Genomic DNA, 24629 nt, shown 5'->3' on the forward strand with positions numbered 1-24629 from the left:
CTGTATTAACTGGAGCCTTTCAGATCATTGCTTGCCTTCTGTGCCTTTGTATACTATGAGTGTGAAGATTAACAGTGTAGTACAACATTAATCTACTCTTCAGTGCCAAGTGTAGGTTACTAACTGTTACCACTTTGATTATTAACTACTTAAATGGTTTCTGTCTTTGGATTCCTTTAAAAAACAAACAAAGCAACAAAAAAAAAAAATGTGTGTCTAAAACCGTTGAGAAACAAAATGTGTGTGTTGAACGATGAACTTCTTAACTGAAGCAGGAATAACTCTTTGTACACGATTAAACTCATAGTTGTTCAAACTAACAAAACTTCGTCGCTTTTTCTCTGTTAGCTCTTAATGATGCAAATCAGCTTCCTTTCTGCATACTAATCACCAAACACTCCTCAGATGGCCGGGGCGGGGGTCCTGAACACAAAATGAAGGGGAAAGGCCATAAACGCCATGTTTTTTTGGGGGGGGGGGTTTTCCCCCCCTAAACTTCTCCCTTGGCGTGTTATTCCTGAGTGGACATCACACACATCCATGTGTAATAAGAGAGAACAAAACACACCCAGCTCACCATGGTTCCTGAGAGGCATGCACATGGATAACAGAAAGAAAATGGTTTGGGGTGGGGTGTGGTGGGGGGGGGAAGAGGGGGTTTAAGGTTGGGAGGAACTGGGCGGTTGGGGAATTGAGGGGAAATTGATTGTGCAAGCGTTCCCTCAAACATCTGCAGAGTAAATATTACTCAGGATCGAGATTTGTTCCTGAAGTCTGTGAAACCTGTTGCTCATAACCAACATGTGTTTCATTCAAAATCGACGTTTTATATCTAATGTGGACGCGTCAGGAATTAAAAACGCACAGATTCTCAGGTCGATTGCTCCTGGATTGAGGATGAAAACTTGTTTTTCCAACCATATATTTAAGGTTTTGCACACAGGCCAGGTTCACATGGGGGCTTTTCTGCGCTGAATGCAGCAGTGGGTGGCTCGCTCGTCCTCTCCCTGCCCTTCCTGCTTTCATTGTGGAGTTTTTTTGGAGGGGGTTGATAGTGAACTTCAAGCTTTGGAGCTGAGCCTGTGCCTCAACCCCCCCCCCCACCCCCAAAAGCCCCCGGATCGCAGAGAGAGGGACAGGACATACTGTGACCACGGCAGACAATCCTCTGGACAGGAAGAAGCCGAGTGGAAGATAGCAAAAAAGAGAGAGAAAATAAAGGAGGGACTGTGTGTGTGTGTGTTTCTATGTGTGTGTGTGTGTGTGTGTGACATAAATGGGTGGGGGTGCAATATGTGCATGGATGGGTGTGAACGCTCGTGTCTGTTTTTCCTGTTTCCACTCAAAATTGTTGCATCTTTTTCTCGTTTTTCTTGTCTGGTGAGAAACACTCGTCAAGCATCTGGTAATGTATTCTGTAGTCGACCCTAAGAGCAGCCAACACTGGGGCCCAGCGCTTACAATCAAAAGCACGGCTGTGTGTGTGAATGTGTGTGTGTGTGTGTGTGTGTGTGTGTGTGTGTGTGTGTTGGGGAAGGAGGGAGGAAAGGACAGGTTGATTTACATTACTATGTATGCACAGCATTCTCCACATAATGAAGCGCTCCAGATTTTCCTCTTCTTGGTAAATATTTGAAGGCGGAGTGCAGGAATGATTTTAGAATAACAGCGGAGTCTTATAAGCCGCTCAAAAGTTGTATTTCAAACCGCTCTCTCCCTTGTCCTCTTCCCATGTAAATAAGGCCAACTCCCCCTAACTCCACACACCCCTCTGAGGCAGTTTAAAGACCCAACACTGTCTCCTTGTCTCCTTGACAACCAGCATACACTGGGGTCCTGTCGTGGCCTCTCTGTCTTTTGTGTTTGGGAGCTCAGAGAGACAGAAAGAAAGTGAGAGAGGGAGCGATGGGGAGGAGAGGAAACGAAGGAGAAGCTGGAAATAAGAGTGGCAGAAAGGGATAATAAAGATGACATCACGGCTATTTCAGAAAATTTGGTTTTGTAGTCCAATGATGATGATGATGATGATGATTAGCCAGAGGGACAAAATGGGTGGTAACTCATTCTGAGAGTGTTAACGGAGAGAGAGAGAGAGAGAGAGAGAGAGAGAGAGAGAGAGAGAGAGAGAGAGAGAGAGAGAGAGAGAGAGAGGCCCGGGGCTGAATGGGGCATTGTGGGAAAGACAGTGGGCACACTGGGCAGCAATACAGAGAACACTAACTCACAGATCATGCCAGAGAGTCTGAAAACACCCACACTGGGCGACAATGGCAAACTTCATCGCTCCACTTGGCCCCTTCTGAATACACACATACAAAGACAGAATCCAAATAAGATGCTCTGTTATTCGTGAAATTCAACACACTGAATTCCTTCAGTCCCGCTGTCCCTCTGACTGGCAGCAAATGCCAGGGGCCTGTTGCATAAATGTGCATTTGTGTGGTCCCTGTGGCATCATGGGTAAGTTTCAAGTTAAGTTTAAAATCGTGCATTAAATGGCAGGATAGATGTGGTGAATATTCTTCATGTATTCTCTACTTATCTACTTCGACCAACGCAAACAGCAAGATGAACGTTCATCTGGTGGAGTTCTTGGAGCAAATTTCACTAAACCTGCCAATTTGCTCCAGGGAAGGCAGAACCGGTCCGGTAACCCAACAGCTGGTCTTTTGTGGGTTTGACACCAGCTCTCTGCTGCCCCCCTGTGTCACATGTGGAGAACTACGCGCTCTTTCCAACTGTGCGGTCAACTACAACCCTTAAAACAACAAACAAACAAATAAACCACATTACTAAAAAAGAAAAAACGGTAGGGGAAATAATATAGTTCTGTTTAGGGTGAATGAAATAATTCCAAAGAATAGCAGTTGTATAATGCTAGAATAAACATGAACCACTATTTCTAATATCGGTAAACTCTGAAACCAATGTACTAAGTACGACATCTATTTAAATTTTTTTTAAAGAAAATTAAATATAATATTTATGATATTATCGAGCGCGTGATTGATTTGAATTAATATCTACTAACTAAAATTCCAAGAATAATGACATAATTCTGAGATAAAAGGCAGAATGTTGTTTTTAGAACTCCTTTAGAATTCTAAATTCCTGAGGCGTTCTAGTTTATTTGACCCTTGGCCGTTTCCGTAGTCTGATTTTTGCCTGGGATCAGTTTTAAAGCGTGAGGCTGCCTCCCAGCGCTCGACCTCTGGTTGAGTAAACAGATCCAGGATCTGTTGTAGTGTCGTGACGTTTGGAGGCTCGATAACGTTTTCAAAGCGGGTTTTTTTTTCGCCTTTTCTTCACTTTTATTTTGTGTAACCATCTTAATAATTCAATAAAACTGACATTTATTATGTATTTTTAGTTTTTCTTACCTTACACGGTTGGATGTGAGTTACGACAGTCGAGGGTCGGCACTCGGCAGGCAGCTGCTTTACGGCAGAGCATGTTACTGGAGGTCAGGGCCGTGACAACTTGAGCTCGGTACTCCTACATGTAAACCCGATGTTCTGATCGATAGAATCCATCAAACATTGAACACAGACATCACCTGGACATCGTCGAGTAGCAGCTCGCCGGGGATAAAAGCTAGCTTTGTATTTTGAAGTTTACGATAGATTATTATCACGTTAGCCTTGTCGGCTAGCTACCTGCGCTAGCAGCTAACCCCTGGCTGCAGGTTTCACCGGGTGACCCGCCGGACCTTTTACCACCATGGACAACAAATCACAAGGATCAGGAGGAATCAGAGGCGGGTTTGGGAATATTTTTGGAGGAGGTGCCCCCGAATACTCCAAATCAGAGCTCGCCAGTGTTCCTTGTAAGTATGGTGTAACGTTACGTTAGCTAGCTTTGGCTAGCTATGACGTCTGTCGGCGTCACAGCTGTTACTTCAACAGCTAATTAATTCATTTTCATATCAATTATGTTGTGTTAATCAGATGATCAACCCTTTTTTATCATCAATGTCATTTCAGTGACCGGAGCCAGTTCTCTTTCTCCTTACCTCAATGTCGACCCTCGCTACCTGGTTCAGGTGAGCTTCAGCCACACGGTCGGGTTACAGAACATTTTGGTGTCCAGTTTCTGATGATGTTGTGTTTCAGGACACAGATGAGTTCATCCTCCCCACAGGCGCCAGTAAGACGAGAGGGAGGTTTGAGCTGGCTTTCTTCACCATTGGAGGATCCTGCATGACTGGTACGTGGTAGAAATCACCTTCGCTTGAATTTCTGAGTATTTTTAGTGGACCTGATCACTAATTCAGTGTTTGTGTGTCTTTGTTCTGACTGAAGGAGCGACGCTGGGAGCTCTGAATGGGCTCAGGATGGGCCTGAAGGAGACTCGAGACCTTGCGTGGTCCAAACCTCGTAATGTACAGTAAGTACAGAGACACACGTTCGGTTTTCTGCACACGTTGACCTTAATATGACACATGGATTAGCTGATAAATTGTCCCCTTGCTTTTTTTCCTCCCCAGGATTATCAACATGGTGACCAGACAGGGGGCTTCCTGGGCCAACTCTCTGGGCTCTGTTGGTAAGACTGCAGAAATATTAATGCGATCAGTGATAGCAACGTATCTTATGGAGGAAAGTTGTTTCTATGCAGACGTCTTCCTGTAAACACACCTGTGTTGTCTTTACTGCAGCCTTGCTATACAGCGTGTTCGGCGTGGCCATAGAGAAGGCCCGAGGGGCAGAGGATGACATCAACACAGTGGCTGCTGGGACGCTAACGGGGATGCTCTTTAAGTCAGGAAGTGAGTGTCTTTTTCTGCTTTTCTATCCGTCTCAAGTGGAGACTCTGACGCTCACGCTGCTGCTGTTTCTGTGTTCAGGTGGGTTAAAGGGGGCCGCCCGAGGAGGTCTGGTGGGTTTGGCCTTGTCCGGTGCCTACGCGCTCTACAACAACTGGGACCACATCACCGGCTCCTCCACGTCTTCCAGGCTGTACTAAACGCTTCCTGCACATATGCATCCACATTGGGGCCAAATATCTGTCCAGGATACAGCATTTAACCACAACACTACGAGGTTAAATGCAGTGTGCTGCTCAAGGGGATTGGAGTTGGTCCCAGTGCACTGGTTCACCACCCCCTTTTTTCTCCCTCCCCCTCCCATGGACACCTCGCCATCCAGGAACAACCTGGGATTTAAATATATGGACTCTATTCTGCTGGAAATCCAGATCATCTAGACCGCCATTCACCTCGGTTGTCCTGAGCCTGTGAGGATCAAGAACCTCCTGAGGATGTAACCAATGTGAACTGTTAAATCTGTTTATGTGGGGGGGGGGGGGTGTCTTCTCTTATTGAATGAACCCAGTGAATGTGGCTCGATGGAGCCGGTGTGAGAGGCGATGTGTGATATGAGGTGTGTGTGTGTGTCACCACGGGCGCATTCATCACGACTGACAGATTTTTCCATCATGAAAGAGGGAAGCGATGTCAGAACTAAGACTCACAATCAGTTCTGTGGTATTTATTGTGTCTGCAGTGATTTCTGTTCTGTCTCCAGAAACCTGGTCGATTAAAGCCAAATTTAAAAAAAAAAAGGGAAAATGTTTCTCCAAGATTTTGCTTTTCACCAGTTTTATTGTGCAAATATAGATTGTAATCATGTCCTGTGGAGTGTTGGAAAACAGCGATCGACATTCAGAAAGTGTGTTTGCATCTTTAGAAGGATGGAAGTTCCAGAAACAGTGAACATGTGTTGCTTCTAGAAAAAAAACAGTTTGTGAGTGGACGTCAGACGTGAAACGGAGCGGAGCTGCTTCTCAGTGCAGGAAGAAGTCCCTGATGCGCGTGGCCTCCATCCAGGGGATGTAAGCGGCGGTGCGAGTGAAAACGCTGGGCTTGTTCTCCACGGTGCAGCCGATGGGGCCGAAACTCACCACGCCGTGCACCTCCCAGCGGTCGCGTCCCAGCTGGCACAGCAGGGGTCCGCCAGAGTCGCCCTGAAGCAGAAACACAATCACATTCTAAGAAATGGATTCTCGCTCCTGCTTTCGGTTTTGTGAGCATCGATTCTGAACCTGGCACGCGGCCGGCGGGTCCTCCTTGTCCCTGAAGCCGGCGCAGATCATGGAGTCCCGGACTCGATCGCCCCAGAATTTCTTCTGCCGGCAGGTTTTGAAGTCGATGATGGGAAGGCGAGCCTGATTCAAAGCTTCTGCCAGAGACACATTCTCCTTCCCACCTGAAAAATCATTTAAGTTGTTTGATTGAGCTTTGAATAACAGTTGATAGACATGGTAAAAACACATTATACCTGAAGAACCGTGTGAGTTTGTTAAGCTAATATGGAAACAAAGGTCAAATTTAACATAGAATGAGAAACTGAACTGAATTCAAATATTCAAATTACTATCTGGATTTATGTGGTTTTAATGTCTGTTTAACAAGATGCAATGATTTAAAAGATCTGATATCAAGACTTATAAATCTTGAATTTCTCCAATTTCTTTGGAACATTCTGAACTAATTCGTCAGAAAATTTTAAAAGAATTTGTGAATAAAACTTATAAATTTTCACAGTTTGATGCTAAATCTTCTTGTCAAGTGTAATATTCAGGACAAAAGAAAAAAAAAAGTATATTCAGTCACGGCTGCTGATATTCAGATTACTGAGGTCTTACTTTACTCTCCTAATGTTAGCATCTAGCTTCCAGCACCCCCCCTGCCTCACTCACCCCGGGTGTCCCCCCAGCCGGTGACCCAGCAGTGGTGTCCCGGGTTGAGGCTGGTCTGCTTGCGCGGCAGGCAGGCGTATCGGATGAAGTTGGAGGGGTTGATGTCGGTGGCCGCCTTCACCAGGGCGATGTCGTAGTCCAGCTCGCTGTGAGCCGGGTAGCGGAAGTTCTCGTGCCGGTAGATCCTCTTCACCGGGAAAATCCTCTCTGGCATCTCCGAGCGCTTCAGCTGGTGCTTCCCCAGGACGATCCTCCAGCTCCCAGCATCCTCTGCTTTACCCCTTGATGGACAGGAAGTTCACGTTAAGGCCTTTGCTTTGATGGGTGTGTGTCGGTTTTAGCGACTGTGTGTGTGTGTGTGCGTTCCTTACTTCTGGAAACAGTGAGCAGCCGTGAGGACCCAGTTCTTGTGGATCAGGGTTCCTCCACACACGTGAATGTAATGTTTGCTTCCTCTGGGCCGAACCTGAAGGAGAGTCAGACATCCTCTTTAATTATTCACTGTTATTTTTACGTTCATGAAAATAAAAGATGGAGAACATCGCGGATGTTTCAGACGCGAGTCGTTTCTGTCTGATCCAGTGTTCCAGCCTCATGTTGTCATGGATACTGAAGGATACAGTGAAGTTCTAGATCCCATACCCGTGCCACACCCGATGGTGTTAGCGCTACCTCTGATAGCTAAGCGTGAAAATCCCCATCTTTAAAAAGGTAACTAACGTCTTTGTGAGATCTTCAGTAGAAACCTGGAACACTGAAGTTGAAGATGCATTTGGTGACCTTTGACCCCACCTCATCATGTCATAATGACTGACCTGCAGAGAGACCTGCCAGGGCCAGGAGTGAGGCCTGGCTTCGTTCCCCGACACAATCCTCTCAGCCATATTGGGTTTGAAGTGCGCCGTCCCACAATCCTTCGGCCAGTCTGTGGAGAACGACACTTTCAGGCCGTGTACGTGTGTGTGTGCATGTGTGTGTGTGTGTGTGTGTGTACGTGCGTGTGCATGTGTGTGTGTGCGTGTGTGTGTCTGCGTGTGTCGACCCTCACCCAGATGCAGCAGCTTGTGTTGCGGCTGACGTCCCGGGTTGAGCGTGAACGCGGCTGCAGGCTGAGGTGCCTTGCTCAAGAGCAGCGGGAGCAGCAGAGACGTGAGGAGGAGCAGAGGAGGTGCAGGAACAGCCATCGTCTGTCGCGGAATCGCCGGCCGCTCGCGGCCCGGGGTATTTATACCGAGCAGCTGTGCGTGCACGGGGGTCAGAACAGAGGCGCTGGATTGTTCTCCCGCTCAGGTCCCATCAGCAGTTTCACATACAGTACATGGAGCCAGACAAAAGCAGCAGAGCGCCGCACACAAACCAACAACATCACGCCACACGGTGACACAGTGACCCGGGCGTCACCTTGGTCTCTGATTGGACGGATCCGCCGCGAAAACAGGAACCTGAGTGGAAATGTTCATCAGGATGATTTCAGTTTAACGCCACACATGACATGAGGAAGATACTGCTAATATTCATGCTAAGCTAACACGGTTTAAGCTACAAGTTTTTAATGAATTATGGATTTTAAAGTTTTAAAGGAGTTTTAAAGTTTTTTAAAAGTTTTAAAGAAGATGGATTTTTAAAGTTTTAAAGTTTGTTTATTTCACGGTCCCCAGAGGTTGAATTCATCTTGAGTCACCGCGATGTGAAGAAATTAGCATAGCAACATGCTAATTAGCTTCCTGCTTTTCGTACATTACCTTGATCAGGAATAATAAAAATTCATAAAAAATGAGTTCCTGATTGAAAGTGAAGAAGAAACACCCCCCCCCCCAAAGAGCAGAAACAAACAGTGTTTGTGTTACTATGACAACAATGCCGGCAGTGGAAAACGCTGGTGAGCTTTTGATGAAAGGAGGGAATGTGCTCGCTCATCTGAACGGCAGCGCCTCAATGGTGAACCCTCACCTGAGGTGGGGGGGAGGGGGGGGGGTCACCAGGTTTACACTCCAGAAAACAAGTTGTTTGTTCGTAAACAACAACAACAGGGAGTAAACATCTCTCCTGGGGGGCTGTCAGTAAATCCACCAGTTTGTCCAGGATCAGTCGTCTGCCGTCCTGGAGGAGCCCCCGCACCACCGGGGCCTCCTCAGGGCCCGCATCACGCTCCTCTTGCGGTTTGTCCCACCCCCCCGTGAGGGTGACTTAGGATCGCCTTCATCTCTGATCTCCTCCTCCTCTACCTCTGCATTACTTCTTCTGCCATCAGATTCTTCTCTCTCCTCCTTCCTGCCCCCTCCCACCCCATCCTCCGGCGCCCCATCAGGCGTGTCCCCCTTCCCACCTTCCACCATACAAGTCGGCATAGGAATCATCACGGGTGGGTGGAGTTCCGGCGCCATGGCCTTCACCACGTTTGATATGAGAGGAGGTTTTGGAGCTTTCTTCTTCTTGGAGGAAGGTCTTTTGGGTGGGGGGCTGTTGTGGACCTCCAGGTATTTCCGTATGGCCGCGGTCAGAACCTCCTGATCCGGGGACGCTCCGTGAACGTCCCACGTCATCCCGTTCTCGTCCCACTGCACCTGCTTCATGCTGCCTCTCCTCCCCATCCCGTCGCTCTCCTCCCCCTGGATCTTCAGACACGACCTCCTCCTCTCCAGACCGTGAGGAGAGGAGGAGAGATGAAGCGAGGAGCTCCATGTCGGGTCACCTCCTGGTTTCTCCTCCTCTCCGCTACTCACAGGAAACATGCTGGAGGATGGCGACACCAGATTGGAATGCGACCCCACCGAGGACTTCAGGTTGAGTCTGGATCCAGGTGGAGACCCCAGGATGGAGTGGGAGCCCATGTTGGAGGTCGACAGGTTCCTCATGAGGCCCCACGAAGAGCCGGGTGGGGAGACGGTCTGAACCGCTGCGTCCGCCAGTTCGAGCTGCGAGGTCATTGTACCCTCATCCTTAAACGACCCCCCCTTTGGGATTTTTGTGAGATCTTCTCTGGTCTTCAGGCTGCATCTGCAGGTCTCCCCCAACTGAGAGTCGCTCCTGGATGAAACCAGGGGCGACCCCCACCCTCGGACCGCCGGACAAACGTCCCCCAGAACAACCGGAGGTCCAGCGTCTTCGGTCTTTGTCGGGGAATTCAGCATCAGGTAGCCTAACCTCCCCCCTCCCCCATCCTCTGATGAAGGACTCTGAAGCCCTTCTATGACATCATCACCACGACCTGGAGCCCCGCCTCGTCCCGCTAAGCTAACGGGCGTTAGTTGATGAGAGGGAAACGTGAAGAAGAGCAAGTTGTCCTCGAGGAAGACTTCTTCTTCTGTGGTGGGAGAGAGCGATGGCATGGGGGAGGAGGTTTGAGACTTGGGGGGCGACAGCGGGGGAGGTGTTGCGGGTGAGGGCAGGTCTTTCCGGGGATGCATGTTCAAATTTGTGAATGAAGAAGGAGTTAGAAGATCTCCCGGTGGTGACGTTGGGGAGATGAAGGGGGAGGTGCTGGTCAGGGGGGAGGCAGGTTTGGAAGTTGGGGAGTCCGGGGTGAGACTGGGGGGGCGTGAGGTCCGGTCTCTCCATACGATGGTCTCTGGAGTGCTGCTGCGGCTCTGCGTGCCGCCGCTACCTTGGCTCCAGCGCTGCCTGTTAGCAAACCAGCGCTCACCGTGTGCGGGGGGGCTGTGGACCTCCACGTTTTGCACCTGGGGGGGCCACTTGACGGCGCCGATGTGCTGCCACAGGTGGGGGTGCAACCTCTTGTGTGTCGCCGAGTGGGGCTCTGAGCGGGCGTTGGTGCTGTAGCTGCGCCTCAGGTCCATCCTCGTCCAGGACGGGTCTCGCTCGTGAGGTGGCCCCGTTGCCATGACGACATCCATGGAGCTCTTAGAGATAGAGAAAATGGGCGCGCGGTCGGCGTCATCCTCCAATCCCACGGCTTCACTGGAGATGGACGCCAGCTGACCGCTGGAGGAAAAGACCGGCTGGTAGGACTCGGACGCGGGGCGACCACGCCTCGCCATGGCAACGGCACCGCCTGCACAGGAAACACACGCTAAAATGTCGAACCTCCCATACGTGACCTTTGACCTCAGCAGAAACACCATCTGAACACAGTATGGCGATATACGTATTTAAATTTCCATTGTGATTTAGCGCCGTCTGGTGGTGCAATTGCAGACTGCACCGGACTGAATTTGAAACACACACACAAAGAGCTCCCAGATTATCCTAATGGGATTACACAATCCAGATTATTTCATTATTACAACACAATACAGATAGATCAGAGAGCATCTGGCCCCCGCCTGGCTTTCAGCTGACAGACGATAAATGAAATACCAAACAAACAAGCATAAAAAATGGGCATAAACTAGATTTTTTTTGTATTTTCCATTCCAGGGCAGATTATGCTTAACTTTATTCTTCTGTATTCCTGCTTCAGACCATCACAAATACATAATCAATATTGTTAAAACAAACAATCTGCATCTCAAACCAACCCTTCTGTATTTCTACCTGCACACATCCTGAGTCCTTTATGATTTCGTGAAGAAAATCCACGCAAATCAACACAAATATAGAGAAAAATCAAAGAAAACCATCTTACCTTTAAACGTCTCTCCGTGTGTGACCTCTGCTCGCCACAGAAGGCTAAATGTCGCCCCTCCCTCCTCGTTGTCCTCGCTCCCTTCCTAACAAAACCACCGTTTTTGTTCCCAGGTTAAACTCCTCCTCCTGGTCACCTCCTCTGTCTGCTAGATGATCTCCATGTCAACCTGGTATCAAGAGGGGACGTGAGGGTTTTTCTTGACTGAATATTGTGCCTTCTTGTAGAAGAGACAACCATTACTCTGCCTTTAGCTCCTGGGATTAGCTGTCATCTCATTAGCCGCCGCCCAATCTGTGGACAGTGTGTGTGCACAGGTTAAACAGGAGGAGTCCAGGTCAGATCAGCTGTCTGGGCGGTCATATATGTGCATATTCACATGTGTAATGATGGTTGTGGGGGGGGTGGAGTGGGGGTATTTAAAGCAGAGGGTAAGTATAAAATAATACTCCACAATGTTGAGCAACCCAGTGCTCCCCCAGCACAGCTTGACTGGACCCCTCCAGACACCACAGATGGACGGACGTCCTGCAGAGTTAAAGCCTAATAAATGTGAGGCTGCACACACACATGCACGCACACACACACACACACACACACACACACACACACACACACACACACACACACACACTGTTATCAGCCTCCTAAGGAGAGGGGTCGATGCCCTCCGGTCTGCAACAGGCCTTTGACCTGGACAACCTTTGGCCGTTCCAGCCTGTCATGGACTCCCCAGCATCATCAGAACACTTCTTCTTCTATGGTTTGGTTGGTAAATGATGTCGTGCACCTGAAACAGCGGTTTGGTCCTTTAAAGAGGTTTAAAGCGGAGCCCCCGGAAGCAACACGGGACGGTGGGAAACGGCCATCTGTGTCGTTCTCTCTCCGATCGGTGGAAGTCAGCGTCAGTCAGCGGCTGGAAAGCAAAGGAGGTTCGCCTTCTGGGGGTGTTTGCTGCAAAATGACAGGTAAGCTGTGAACTGCGTGAGTGTTTTAAGCCTGAGGTGTGTGTTCATGTGTGTGTTTGTTGTGTGTTCTGGTGCTCAGACCGGGTGTTGCTGCTGGCTGCTGGTCTCTCTGCTGGTTTCCTGTTGCTGCTGCTGCTGGGTTTGATGGTCTGTCATCTGTGGAGGAAGAGGAAGGGTCCGGGTCGTTACGAAGAGCTGCTGTCTGTGGTGCCTTCAGGGCCAGCCTGGTCCGCTCCGGTCATCCCGGTGTCTCAGGGCTCCTGGGCCACGTTAGTACCACCCTAACCCTAATCCTAACCCTAATCCTAACCCTGGGTTAAAGAAGAAGACACTAAAAATGTTACGTTTCTCTCCGTCTGAAAGCTTGAAGGAGATCCCGTTCGCTTTGCCACCTCGCTTCACGACAAGTCAGGGTGACACGAGGAAAGAGGAGGAGGAAGAAGAGCAGGAGATGAAGATGGAACCCCAGGGGGACATATTAGCCCACCGAGGGTCTCTCTCAGTAAGCAGTACGTCATCTCTGACTTATCTGTGAGCTTCTCATCCAAGATTCCTTCATTTTCCTATCTTGCACATGGATCACCATCTGGTGAACACGTTTGACCTCTTGGCTCGACGTGATCCGTGTTCAAAGGGCGTCTCCTCTCACGGGGTTCATTTTTGTACAATGAGAAAGCAGAATGTAAATAGTAATTCACCCAGCGTCGATGCAAAAACAGAAAATGTGAAGATGAGTGGAAACAAATGTGGAAAAGATTTTACGAAATATCTCAGGAAATAAATTTTTCTATGGAATTTATATGGAAGATTACAATCTTTAGGGCGTGTTCTAACCTACTGATCAACATGTTTCCACCAGGATGGTACCCGGTGGGGACGCTGCTGGCCGGTCTCTACTCCGGCCCCCCCCTGAACGAGGTGGTCGCACCTCCCCCAGGCATGGCCACCCGTCTCTGCTTCTCAGTGGAGTATCGCCACAGCAGCGAGCAGCTCCTGGTTTCCTTGCTCCGCCTCGGCAACCTCCCTCCCCGTTTCCACGGCAACGTGACTCTGGTGGAACTCCGACTTCTCCCCGACGACCGACGACCCCGCCAGGCCAAGGCCCGGGGCACGGGGCCCGACCCGGAGTTCAACGACTGCTTCATTTTCCAGGCGAGGGGGGGGGGGGGAATTTAAAGTTGCAAGTTAAAAAAAAAATCTGCTTTAAAAATGAAAGAGGAAGTTTAATCGATGGAAGTATTTCCCCTCAGGTGTCAGGTGTGTGCGTGTCCCAGAGCACCCTGAGCGTTTGCGTGTTGAGCGTGAAGCAGGACAGTAAACGCCACGCCGTGGGCAGGGTGCTGTTCCCCTTGGAGGGGGAGCTGGGCCAGGCGGGCAGGGTCCTCTGGAGGGACCTGGAGACGGAGGACGACACCCAGGTACGCAAATCGACACACAGGTAGTGATCAAGAATGCTTGTAATCATTGTTTCTCCTCAAACCTGTCAGTGTTCAGATTTGGGAGACGTGCAGATTTCCCTTTGCTACAGTCCAGTTCTGCAGCGCCTATCGGTGGTGGTCCTGAGGGCCCGCGGCTTACAGCTGCCCTCAGACGCAGGTATACCAGAGCAGCACCTGAGTAACCCCCCCCCCCCCAGGTACTGCTCACACAGCATCCGTGTGTTTCCTAGGTGTGTGCGTCCAGGTGAGCTTACAGATACACACTCAGGCGGTGAAGATCAGGAGCAGCTGTGCTGTGAAAGCTGAAGTCGAGCCCTATTTCAGCTACAGGACGACGTTTAAACTTCGCTCGCAGCATCTGGATGAGGCCTGCCTGAGATTTGAGCTGCAGCAGCCGAGCGGCGCCCGCGGAGGTGAAAGCGTCAGCGCCGTGTCCATCATAAATCATATTACTGTGAATGATGGATGGATTAAACTCACCGTCTTTCTCCCAGAGCCTCCGGTCCTACTGGGAGTGCTGGTGCTGGGGCCTTTTATGTACGCCAGGGGCCTGCAGCTCCAGCATTGGATGGATATGGTCAACACACCCCAGGAGCCGGTCAAACTGTGGCATGGACTGAGCAGGGCCACCTGAAGCTCACACAGAGAGAACGTATATTAATAAAAAAAATCTGAATAATAAAGAATAAAACATTTATTTGACAGTATTTTAAAGTGAGGGGTTGACGTCTGTATGAACTGATCTTGGACCGGTTCACAAAAGGTTTCAGCATTTGAAGTTGCATTACCGACGCTGTCCAGCAGGGGGAAGCCGGCGCTGTTCTGCCGGTGAGAACTGCCGCAGTTTACACCGAGGAAGTTCCGAGGGGGTGACGTCACGTCCGAGGAGCCGTGTGGAGGTCTCTGCCGCTGATTTCGGTGTTTTCACTGTTTTGTTATCATGAAGTCAAACGCGAACACGTTGCTGGAGGGAACCGGAGTGGTGCTGGTTCCGTACACCGAAGAGCACGTGCCCAGGTGAGTATTTCCGGTTCCGGTTTGAACAGCTGCTTTAAATGAGGAGAACCTCCTGGAGGGTTCTGCTGGGTTTCTCTCTCTCTCTGTCTTTGCTTTGAAATGTCTGCTGATGTGATTAATAACTATACAAATAAAAGTTGATTGATTAATTGATGGATTGATCAGTGAATGGACTGAAACAAGCGAACTGAAAATCATTGAAAGCTAATAATTCCAAAAATCAACAACATCAGAGGGCTAATGTTGACATTGTGACCTCTGACATAATAATAGTGTCTAATATTCTCTCAAGCATTCTAATATATTCTCTAAAATTCTAGTATAACATTCTATAATTATTCCTAACATTCTTTTATTCTCTGACATTCTAATATTCTTTCTGACATTCTGTTATTCTCTCTAACATTCAGAGCACTCGTGACCCCTCCTGTCTGGTCCTCAGGTATCACGAGTGGATGAAGTCTCCTGAGCTGCAGCAGCTGACGGCCTCGGAGCCGCTGACCCTGGAGCAGGAGTACGACATGCAGAGGAGCTGGAGGGAGGACGACGACAGTGAGGAGTCATCAGTTAATGTTCAGCCCTTAGAAACGCTCTGAGCAATGATATGATGTGACAATTGGTCACACCTTCCTGAGGGCACGCCATAATCATCATTTTCCCAACTCTACATTCCCAGAGTGCACCTTCGTCATCTTAGACAAGCAGCGCTGGGATGACTCCAGTCTAAACGAGGAGCAATGCATGGTGGGAGACGTCAACATCTTCCTGACGGATCCAGCCGACCCGTCCGTGGCTGAGCTGGAGATCATGGTCGCAGGTGACATGTTTGTGAATTCTCTGTCACCACGGCGATCATTGCTCACCACATTCATGATGCACCTCGTTTTTTTCACAGAGCCCGGTTACAGAGGCAAAGGCGTCGGGAAGGAAGTGACGCGCATGATGATGTCCTACGGTGAGATGTTACAAACAGGAAGTAAACTAGTCAGGGTCTCATATCTGAGACATATTTATGTGCGTGTGGAACATACAGTATTTTCCGCACTATGAGGTGCACCTAAAAAGCTGTAATTTCCTCATGAACCTACAGTGCGCCTTACAGTCCAGTGCACCTTATAGTGTGGAAAATACATGACTTCCGTAGGATTCGTAAAGTACAGATATTCTTCCACCAGGTGTCTCCAGACTCGGGATCAAAAAGTTTCAAGCTAAAATCGGGCTGGACAACCACGTGAGCATCGCCATGTTCAAGAAGCTCCACTTCCAGGAGGTAATGATTTCCCATGATGCCAGAGTGAAACGCCCGACCTCCCCCCACAATTGTTTATTGAGCATGTGTCTCTCGCAGGTGTCTGTGTGTCAGGTGTTCAGAGAGGTGACCTTGGAGATGGCGGTGGATGAATCCGTCCGGACGAGGCTTCTGGACGCCGCCGCTGACATGACGGAGATAGACTACAGACAGGCCCGCTGCGGCCGCCAGGGGTCAGCGTGACGGCGACGCCGTGTTCACACACACCCAAAGACGCGTCGGCGTGAAGGGGGGGTCGTCCTGGACGGGGTTCCTCCCCACACATTGTGGCCATAAGTATGAGGACATCCAGTGCCAATCAGAGCCGGTGGGGCCAGATCTGCTGCTGGAGCACCTCCCCCGATGGTGGGAGGCGTGTTCACGAGGTCGGTTGAGGTGGGGTCGCCACGTGGACCAAAAACCCTCCTCCTCTCCCTCATGTTTATTTACAAGCTAATGAGATTTAATGGAGTGTCACTGAAAAGCAGGTTATTCCTCTTGACTTTATCGTGTTTGTCCTGTTGATGTTTTTCTACTTTTAAGTCACTAAAACATCTGACAAGTTTTGCGCGTCTGTCTTTTTTTGTTTGTGGTTTTAGCTACACAAGTTGCACATTCTTGAGCCGGTTAGCATCCTCTCCATCAGACGGGTGAAACATGTCTCGCGTTACACCCAAAATGTTTTGTCTCCAGTTCCTGTTAATGGCCGAATTAGTCCGCGGCCTGCCTCGGTTTTTTTGTCACAGCCGGATGGGTGGGGGTTCATTTCAAATCCCAAATGCTGGAGCTTTATTGAATATCTGTCATATCACACCACACAACACCAAACAGTCAGCAAAACGTCCTCAAAATGTCTAATCCTTCCTGTCAGAGCTTGTTTAGATTCTATTTATCAGTTTATATCATTTTATGCTCCATAAGACATTTAAAATTTTGAGACCCAGACAGTTTCTGCATAGACGTTTATTGATGCTGATAATTGACACAAAAAGCAAAGCAGTGAAGGCAGCAAAAAACAAGTTATTGCTTCAAGTGCAGCAAAAGTGAAATACTTTGTTTATAAATTCCTGTTTGAGAAGAAGGGAGATGTTTCAGCCGACTGAACCGGCTCGCTTTAAAACGCACCAGTTACTCCGGCAGGACATGCATTCTGGATTTGTTCCGTTCGGTTTCTGTTCTGGTCCTTGACATCCAGCCGGTGCGTTCCATTTCGCTCGCACACGTCTGACAGTCGGTGCAGAATCTGGTGTAATCGCGGTAGAACAGCTGAAGTGCACGTGGAAAGACGTACTTAACGTTAACACGTTGCTGTTCTGATGATTATTCTCTTTGGTTTTCATGGTTAGTTCCTTTTCGGATTCTACTTTAAATAAAAAGAACTCAGCGAGCGCTGGAACGTCGATTAATAAACAGGGAGCAAAAGCCTTGAAGCATGCAGAATGATTTTGAACTGTTTTTCACAATGGAACCAAACAGGCTGGACTTTTAAGGCAAATCAGTTTCAGCCGATAGCTGATATAATTAATAATCACGTCTGAAAGTCACAGATATATGCTCTCTGAGGGATAAACGTCTGCCTTTCTGCACAGACTCTCACCACTACTGGCTCTGGTTTTCACGCTCTGGCGTGAAACCTAGCCGTCGGGGAGACATTCGAGGTGCGCAGTTTTTGTTAAAAACCAGCTGTGGTACAAAGAGGGTCAACAATTCCATAGGAATTTAAGATGATCGACACATTTTTCCTGTCTGACTCGTCACGTCAGACGAGGCGACGCGGGTTCGTCCTCTGAGGTTCATGATGTCGGTTATTATCAGATGGAGGTGGAGGAACCCAACGGTCTGGAAGCCGATGGAGGCAAATGATCGATTAGTTCTTAGACGCTTTCGTGGATTCCAGAAACTCCTTGGCTGCAGTCGAAAAATTTTGCATCAGCTGTCTGACGACGCCCTCCTGCTCTCTGGCCCAGGATAGGCCGTCGTCCACGGCGACGTTAACCGACATGCACACGGCCTCCTTCCTCAAGTCGGTCAGCCGGCAGGTGGCAGCAACGGCGGCCAATCCCAGCAGCACCAGGAGGAGGAGTTTGAACATCAAGCCAATGAGAGAGCGTTGAGGTTTCGCCGTGACCTCGACGACGACCTTTTTATCTGCTGAGATGAAGCGAGAGGATGAAACGTCAAAACAAGAACAGGAAAATGAAATCCGTCCCTTCACGTCTTGCATCGCCCAGCCTTCCTGTCCTACCTGCTGCCTGCCCGTTCTTCTTCTTCTTCTCCCCGCCCTTCTTCTTCTGTTGTTGTTGTTCCCGCGCAGCAACGGCCGCCATCTGAGCGTTGTATTCTCGTCTCCTCTTCTCCTTCTCCTCCGCCTTCTCCCGTTTGCGAGCCTCCTTCTCTCTGGCTTCTCGCTCCCTCTGCTTCACCTCCCTCTTCCTCTCTTGCTCTGGTTTAGTGATGAAAACAGATTATTTTCTGTTAGTGAAACACTTAAACTTAACACGCAATTTTGTCAACACTTCAGGTTTGATGTCCACCAGTTGCAGCTCAATCATAATAGAAGTCAAAAAGTTTTGACTCTCACCTTTTTCCTTCAGAAGACGTTTCTCTCGTGCTCGATCGACCTCTTCCTGGATCGCCCTCATGTGCTGCAGGACCTGAAACAAACCAACCTTCTCAGTTCTTCTGTTTTGGTTTAGTCCCACCATCATCGCGTTGCTGCCTCTCTCACCCTGGAGGCACACTGTTTGCACTGCTTCTCATCCAGACAGTCCCCGGCAGCTTTGGCCAACTCGGCCTCCAGCGGGTTATCCTTCAGGTCCAACCACTTCAGATTCTGAGAGCAGAGACACACACACTCAGCAAAAACCGCTATGCAGGGATTAAACCCCAGCTGGAGCGGACACACTAAGACGTCTGGCACCGACCCTGAGCTGAGAGAAGCTGACAGGCAGGACGGTCAGCTTGTTGTTGTACAGATCCAGATGCTGGAGGCCGCTCAGGTTCCCCAGGTCATCTGGTAGGCAGGTCAGCTGGTTTTTACTCAGATCCACCTTCACCAGGTGGGTCAAGTTGCAGAACTCGGGCTAAATGAACAAAAACATGCCAAAAAAAAAACTAAAATGTTTTTAGTTTTCTATTGAAAGAAAATTTTGAGAAAAAAAAATGCAGCCCCACCCATGTGAAACACGTGGAATGACCCTTAACGACCCCTGACCTCATTTGAAGTCAAAAATAAGGTCAAATGGTGCGTTCAAGTACCGGATGATAGCGTTTGTACTTACTGGAAGGGAGGTAATGTTGTTGCAGGACAAATCCACGACAGTGGCTTTGGTGAATAAAGACTTGGAGGAGAAATTACAGGTGGAATTAGTTGATTTCAAGCTTTATGTGTATAAATATTTAAAGATTTAAACCAACAATCCCTCTTGATTCGGTTCGTTACCTACCAGCTCTCTGACGGGCACCTCGGTGAGGTTACACAGACTCAGATCCACTTCATTCCCGCTGATTTTATCCTTCAGGTTCAACACTTTGCTGTTTTTACTCATCCTGGAGTCTTTGAGAGAAAATCTCTGGAATAAAACAAATCAAACCTCGGACTGGCAGCGACCAGGAAACCGTCTGACGTGAACGTTTCACGACCTGCTCACCTTTTCTGAAAGCTGCCTTCAAGAAAACAAAAACAAAAAACAACAAAAAAAAGATGTGAAACTTCAAAATATGTGGAAAAGTTCGTGGATCCGTGGCGTGACACGCTGCTAAGCCCGTGTTTTTGGCAGCACTGACTCTCTCAATGAAAATCCACGTCACTGGTTGTACGACAGCGCGGGTGACGTCAGAGCAAACAGCGCCACCTGCAGCACCGGAGGACACCTGCAACTACAGCCAGGAGGAAGGAAATGCTGTGGATGCACTCGAGTACAAAAAAAAATTCGAGTATGATGAAAAAGTTAATTTTTGTAACTCATTTCAGAAACTGAAACTCTTATACATAGATTTATTACACGTAGAGTAAAATATTTCAAGCGTTTATTTCTTGAAATTTCGATGATTACGGCATACAAATAAGCCGTGTCAAGACAGAGGAAAAAAGAAAGAAGAAAAACCTGAGTTTGCATGTTTTCCCCATGTCTGTATGGGTTTTCTCCAGGTTCTTTCTCCCAAAACATGCAAATTTTAATGAAAGTAAACCAGAAAGCAGCATTTCTTCTTCTCATCTAGAATTTTGGAGCCATTCTGGTTAGAATAATCTTTTTGTGAAGCAAAAATCTTGTGGGTCCTGAGCAGCTTTAACTGTTAGAACCCTGCGTGTTTCTTCCACACATTCCCATTATATCAATCCATTCCAAATTTTATATCAGGCTTCATCATGACCACTTATGTGGAAGTGGTGATGAAGCCACAGAAATTTGCCATAATTTCTACTACTTTGTGTTGTGTTATTGTCTTTTTCTGTGGCAGCAGCTTAATGGCTGATCGTCTGCAGGCGCACGCACACACACACACACACACACACACACACACACACACACACACACACACACACACACACACACACACACACACACACACACACACACACACACACACACACACACACACACACACACACACACACACACACACACACACACAAACACACTTTCTACTTCTTTTCAGAGCCAGTATAGAAATCAAATTATTTGAGGCGAAACATGCAAATGACAGATAGGAGGAAGATTGTTGAGTGTCCAAGGTGGGCTATTACAGACAGCACAGGAAGTTGCGACCTGATAGTGACCCCTGTACTCTAAATACTAATGAGCACATCCCTTATTTTCATCCCCTCATGATGTAATTGTGCGGATGATGAAATAAAATGAGGCTGTTCCACCTGCAGCGTTTATACAGTACATAATAGTACTGTGCCTTTTATCACGTAACACAATTATGTTCTTATTTAATACCAACTTAAACACAAACAAACCAAAAACACAGCAACAGCTGAGACATAGAAAAAGAAGTAAACTTTGTTGATTGTTTTTGCCTTTCTGCTCCAATAGCCTTTCTCTCCTTCTTCCTTCCTGCTTCTCCGGAGTTCAGCGAGTGTTTCTCTCAACTCTGACAGCTTTTCAAGGTCAAAGGATTCCTCCGTCTGCCCGTCGCTGCTTCCCTGAAAAGGCCATTTGATTTAGACACCCTTTAAATGGAGCAGAATTATACCAAAATCTTTCCAAAAACTTAGAAAAAGTATGATCTCATAGTGCTGTAACAGGGCGTAGGACCCCTTAGGACAGGAAAACATTTTCAAAAGGAGAAAAAAACCTGAAAAATGACACATCCTAACCTGTTTGTTGACTGGACACAGCTCAGATTGGCTTTCAGCTGGAGACAAACACACTGATTAACATCTGGAAAGTTTAACTAAATACACAAAATGAGTCCTATTTCAACAGGACACAATTCTGTCCTGCTTTATAACTCATAGAGATACCCTAATATTAATGTATTTATCCTGTGTTGTTTTGGATCAACAAACAGTTATGGAAGCTGAATTTACCCCATTGGCCAGCAGAGTCCTCACTCAGGCTTCGGTCTTTGTCCTCCCCTTTGGAGTCTTTTTCGATCAGATGCATCACCACTATCGTCTCCACGACGCTGAGCAGCATCAAACAGAAAATCCCAACGCAGTAGACCGCTGAAGAAAGAGAAGAACATCAGTCGTGTGAAGACATCGCTGTCCCGAACAAATCCAGTCCAATGAAGTGAGTGGGAATGAGCTGCTTTACCTATGAGTGGGATGCGGTCTGAGGAGGAAGGCAAGATCTCATTCAGAATGAGCTGCATCACGGTGACGGCAAGCATCAAGGTGACCTTGAAGCTGAGCTTCTCGCCTCCGCTGTCCGAGATCAGGAAGGAGGCGAAGTCCAGAGACAAGAAAAACAAGATGGGCAACATGAAGTTGACGATGTAGAGGTTGGGCCGCCTCCTCAGGTTGATCTGAAAACATTATTATTGAGCAATTAATGTAAAAAGGTCTATTTTATTTCCTGTTTCGCCGCAAACTGCATCCAGAAACACTTACAGTGCAAACCAGCATGCTCTGCATGAGGCCAAAGTTATCCACCGTTTTATTGGAGATCTCCATGTTGATGAACACCCAATCAGACTGAGTCCTCATCATCATACGAGACCACTCTGTGTTGCCTGAAGAGTTGCCAAACGGAACAAAGTAGAGTTCCTCGACTGATGCAGGTGAGAAAAAATAGAAAAGAATGAATGACCTTTCGGTATTTATTCCAACGAACGAAGCAGAAGGAACTGTAGGAGCGACAGGAAGTCGATGGGCTCACCGGAGTGAACGACGGACTTGAAGGAGAGGTCGCAGCTCTGAGTGTCGAAGGGGAACTTGTAGACGTGAATCCGGCAGGTGCTGATCACCATCATGTCGTTCCTGAGCGATACCCTGCCTTCGCTCTTAACAATTAGATAAGGACTCTGGGAGGCCTTATCCTTCTCTGTCCTGTGTGCAAACAGACACTTTAAGTTCATGCAAAATAAGCTGTAAGCACACGGTGAGAACACACTTACATCTCCTCAATAGAAAGATCTGGCTTCCACAAGACTTTAGTGGGAATAGAAATTACATTCATGTAACAGAAATCCTCAGGGTTCCAAGAAATGTACTCGTCCTGCCACATCTGCAGAGGACAATCGGTTGACAAAATTTATTTAAATGAAAGAAGTCTGAGTTTCCCAGAAGAATGAGGTGGAATTTTGGAACTCACCATATCAACCCAAACATAAGAAACCATTTTCTGGGCCTTCTCGTTCTATAAGCAAAGGAATGTGTCGAAGTTAGTCGTTAAACATCACACATTTAAGATGACATTATAGTGCTTTTTCTAAGCCCGAAAAGTAGTCGATATCGTACCACATCTAGGATAGCGTAGAGTAGAATGTCCAGCGTGACCTCCATGGATGAGTTGTAATTCCTGATAGGTCGGCTCATGGCGAGGGCCGAGTTGTCCCTCAGCTTCAAGTAGCTTAAAAGGTCCCGAAAACTGCAGCCATCGCTGGAGGACTGCCCGTCTGCAACTAGATACATTCTCTGAGAAAGGCTTCAGTCCTGCTGTGATGCTGATCGCCACCAGGGGGCGCCACCAGACCCACCCAGTCCAGCAGTGGATTCATTTAGATTTAGGATGAGTTCAGACTGCAGGCAAATTAGATTCTGCTCAGATTCCCTTTCATATCCGATTTTTAGGGCTGACTGTCCATGCTGTTTTTGGCAAGACTGAAAATAACAAAATTTGAGAACATTTAATGAATCAATTGCTCCTATTTTGAGGATTTAAAGGAAGATACTCTTGTAGCAAATCCATTCTTTGCTAAATTATGTGACTTTTGCAGAGGTTAAATAAAAGCATCCTCTGACTGATCTGACTCAATCACTTCCACCATCAGCTTCATCCACACACGATTGTTTTGATACAATATTCATGCAGATGATGAATCGTGCCCACAATCTTTCAATTTCCCATTATCATCGGGACAAACTTACTCATCAGCTCAACATGAAAACATTTGTAGGTGCTCACAGCAGGAGGGTTTTTTTGTTTCAATACTTGCTGCTCTGGATTAGCCACACATGAAACATGAAGAAATTTTGATTTCAGGTGAGGCTGAGGAGCATGTGGAAGCTTACCTGCCAGGAGGATGAGAAGGAACACGCCGGTGAGCATCATGACTTCAGCACCGCTGAGAATCCAGAAGCTGACTATGAGTCTGCATCTATGTGCCTGTCATAAAGATATCTTGGTCTTTACATCACAGAGGAAGAAGGCTGGGCACACCCAATAGCCAAACCCACGTTAAATTGTCCTCCTGGGATTACTTCAGTAATGGAGTTCCTGTAAATATTTAAACATTTAAGGGGCATTTGTGGTTTAAGCTCAAACTGCACCTTGTGTACATCACTTCCTTTGACTTCGGTTTAATCGCTGTTAACGTGTCGTTACATCGCGTTTTACTTCTAACATCAATTAATTCTTGTCCATTCTCATGATTGCTATCCGGATCTCTGGTTCATGTTTGTTCATCTCAGACTGACTGACGACCCTGAACATGAAGTTTTTACAGTAATTGCCGGAAGCCAGAGCTAAAGCTTTTTCTTTCTTTTTTTTTCTTGTTTTTTACAGACTGTAGTTCTGGATGAGAGGAAACATGGACCAATAAGATCATCCTGCCACCAAACTGCTGCTCCCCCAAGCATTTACAGATTTATCTTCACATTTACAACTTAGTTTTGATTTGGAGGGAAGATTCATTAAACAAACACAGATTCTGTGAGATTACATTTCCAGTTTCCTGTACACATTAATAAATCTGATTATGTGCAAACAAATTGAGGCTCACTTACACATCTCTCTGCAGACAATTGCATAGTTTTACAGCTTGGAGCAGTTTTGATCATGTGACATGACATGATCAATGATCATGACATTACTTTCCAGATAATCCAAAAGAGATTTTAAATGTTGGTTTTCCTTAAAAGAAAAGAAACTTAACCAAAAGTAAGAAATTTAACAGGTGAAAGACTTTAGAGTAAAAGTTGTGACAAGAGCGACTTCCAGCAGCTTGCTAGAAGGAAA

At 47.5% G+C, this 24629-nt stretch overlaps 7 protein-coding genes across 11 annotated transcripts; 3 read left to right on the plus strand and 4 right to left on the minus strand.

Moving 5' to 3' along the window:
* The first annotated feature begins 3428 nt into the window (after positions 1-3428).
* On the plus strand, positions 3429-5534 carry timm23a (translocase of inner mitochondrial membrane 23 homolog a (yeast)). Its single transcript, XM_068305320.1, has 7 exons — positions 3429-3826; positions 3984-4042; positions 4113-4206; positions 4302-4386; positions 4487-4545; positions 4658-4768; positions 4847-5534. Exons 1-7 carry the CDS (start codon positions 3721-3723, stop codon positions 4963-4965), a joined length of 633 nt encoding a protein of 210 aa, XP_068161421.1. The 5' UTR covers positions 3429-3720; the 3' UTR covers positions 4966-5534.
* Positions 5535-5595: 61 nt separating this feature from the next.
* On the minus strand, positions 5596-8460 carry zgc:112285 (uncharacterized protein LOC561476 homolog). The gene is made up of 6 exons (XM_068305319.1): positions 7748-8460; positions 7515-7624; positions 7071-7165; positions 6700-6980; positions 6043-6206; positions 5596-5964 (listed from the first exon to the last, which is right to left on the minus strand). Exons 1-6 carry the CDS (start codon positions 7881-7883, stop codon positions 5785-5787), a joined length of 966 nt encoding a protein of 321 aa, XP_068161420.1. The 5' UTR covers positions 7884-8460; the 3' UTR covers positions 5596-5784.
* Positions 8461-8637: 177 nt separating this feature from the next.
* Positions 8638-11759, minus strand: LOC137588732 (nascent polypeptide-associated complex subunit alpha, muscle-specific form). Its single transcript, XM_068305971.1, has 3 exons — positions 11664-11759; positions 11285-11578; positions 8638-10711 (listed from the first exon to the last, which is right to left on the minus strand). The coding sequence occupies exon 3, from the start codon at positions 10695-10697 to the stop codon at positions 8784-8786; it is 1914 nt and encodes a 637-aa protein (XP_068162072.1). The 5' UTR covers positions 10698-10711; positions 11285-11578; positions 11664-11759; the 3' UTR covers positions 8638-8783.
* A 171-nt stretch (positions 11760-11930) lies between these two features.
* Positions 11931-14325, plus strand: syt15 (synaptotagmin XV). The gene is made up of 8 exons (XM_068305521.1): positions 11931-12252; positions 12332-12521; positions 12616-12761; positions 13112-13404; positions 13503-13670; positions 13740-13848; positions 13922-14104; positions 14186-14325. Exons 1-8 carry the CDS (start codon positions 12045-12047, stop codon positions 14323-14325), a joined length of 1437 nt encoding a protein of 478 aa, XP_068161622.1. The 5' UTR covers positions 11931-12044.
* Positions 14326-14530: 205 nt separating this feature from the next.
* nat9 (N-acetyltransferase 9) lies at positions 14531-16560 on the plus strand. Of its 3 annotated transcripts, XM_068305524.1 has the most exons (6): positions 14533-14708; positions 15151-15260; positions 15385-15525; positions 15604-15663; positions 15884-15978; positions 16057-16560. In XM_068305524.1, the coding sequence occupies exons 1-6, from the start codon at positions 14632-14634 to the stop codon at positions 16198-16200; spliced, it is 627 nt and encodes a 208-aa protein (XP_068161625.1). In that variant the 5' UTR covers positions 14533-14631; the 3' UTR covers positions 16201-16560. The 3 variants fall into 3 exon arrangements, with proteins under 3 accessions (XP_068161624.1, XP_068161625.1, XP_068161626.1); XM_068305523.1 differs by having other exon boundaries at positions 14531-14708; positions 15385-15663; XM_068305525.1 differs by having other exon boundaries at positions 14567-14708; positions 15119-15260; positions 15385-15663.
* A 390-nt stretch (positions 16561-16950) lies between these two features.
* Positions 16951-19809, minus strand: lrrc59 (leucine rich repeat containing 59). 3 transcript variants are annotated; one of them, XM_068305456.1, is made up of 8 exons: positions 19647-19809; positions 19443-19552; positions 19278-19337; positions 18921-19079; positions 18725-18829; positions 18578-18650; positions 18242-18439; positions 16951-18147 (listed from the first exon to the last, which is right to left on the minus strand). In XM_068305456.1, exons 2-8 carry the CDS (start codon positions 19542-19544, stop codon positions 17864-17866), a joined length of 981 nt encoding a protein of 326 aa, XP_068161557.1. In that variant the 5' UTR covers positions 19545-19552; positions 19647-19809; the 3' UTR covers positions 16951-17863. The 3 variants fall into 3 exon arrangements, with proteins under 3 accessions (XP_068161557.1, XP_068161556.1, XP_068161558.1); XM_068305455.1 differs by having other exon boundaries at positions 19443-19568; XM_068305457.1 differs by having other exon boundaries at positions 16951-18144; positions 19443-19809.
* On the minus strand, positions 19803-23720 carry LOC137588872 (5-hydroxytryptamine receptor 3A-like). Its single transcript, XM_068306184.1, has 11 exons — positions 23684-23720; positions 22910-23073; positions 22764-22808; positions 22567-22676; positions 22329-22498; positions 22061-22221; positions 21765-21975; positions 21536-21673; positions 21323-21360; positions 21023-21148; positions 19803-19850 (listed from the first exon to the last, which is right to left on the minus strand). Exons 1-11 carry the CDS (start codon positions 23718-23720, stop codon positions 19803-19805), a joined length of 1248 nt encoding a protein of 415 aa, XP_068162285.1.
* Between the last annotated feature and the right edge of the window lie 909 nt (positions 23721-24629).

Source organism: Antennarius striatus, chromosome 21 (genome assembly GCF_040054535.1).
Source record: "Antennarius striatus isolate MH-2024 chromosome 21, ASM4005453v1, whole genome shotgun sequence".
In the NCBI taxonomy this organism is placed as follows: domain Eukaryota; kingdom Metazoa; phylum Chordata; class Actinopteri; order Lophiiformes; family Antennariidae; genus Antennarius; species Antennarius striatus.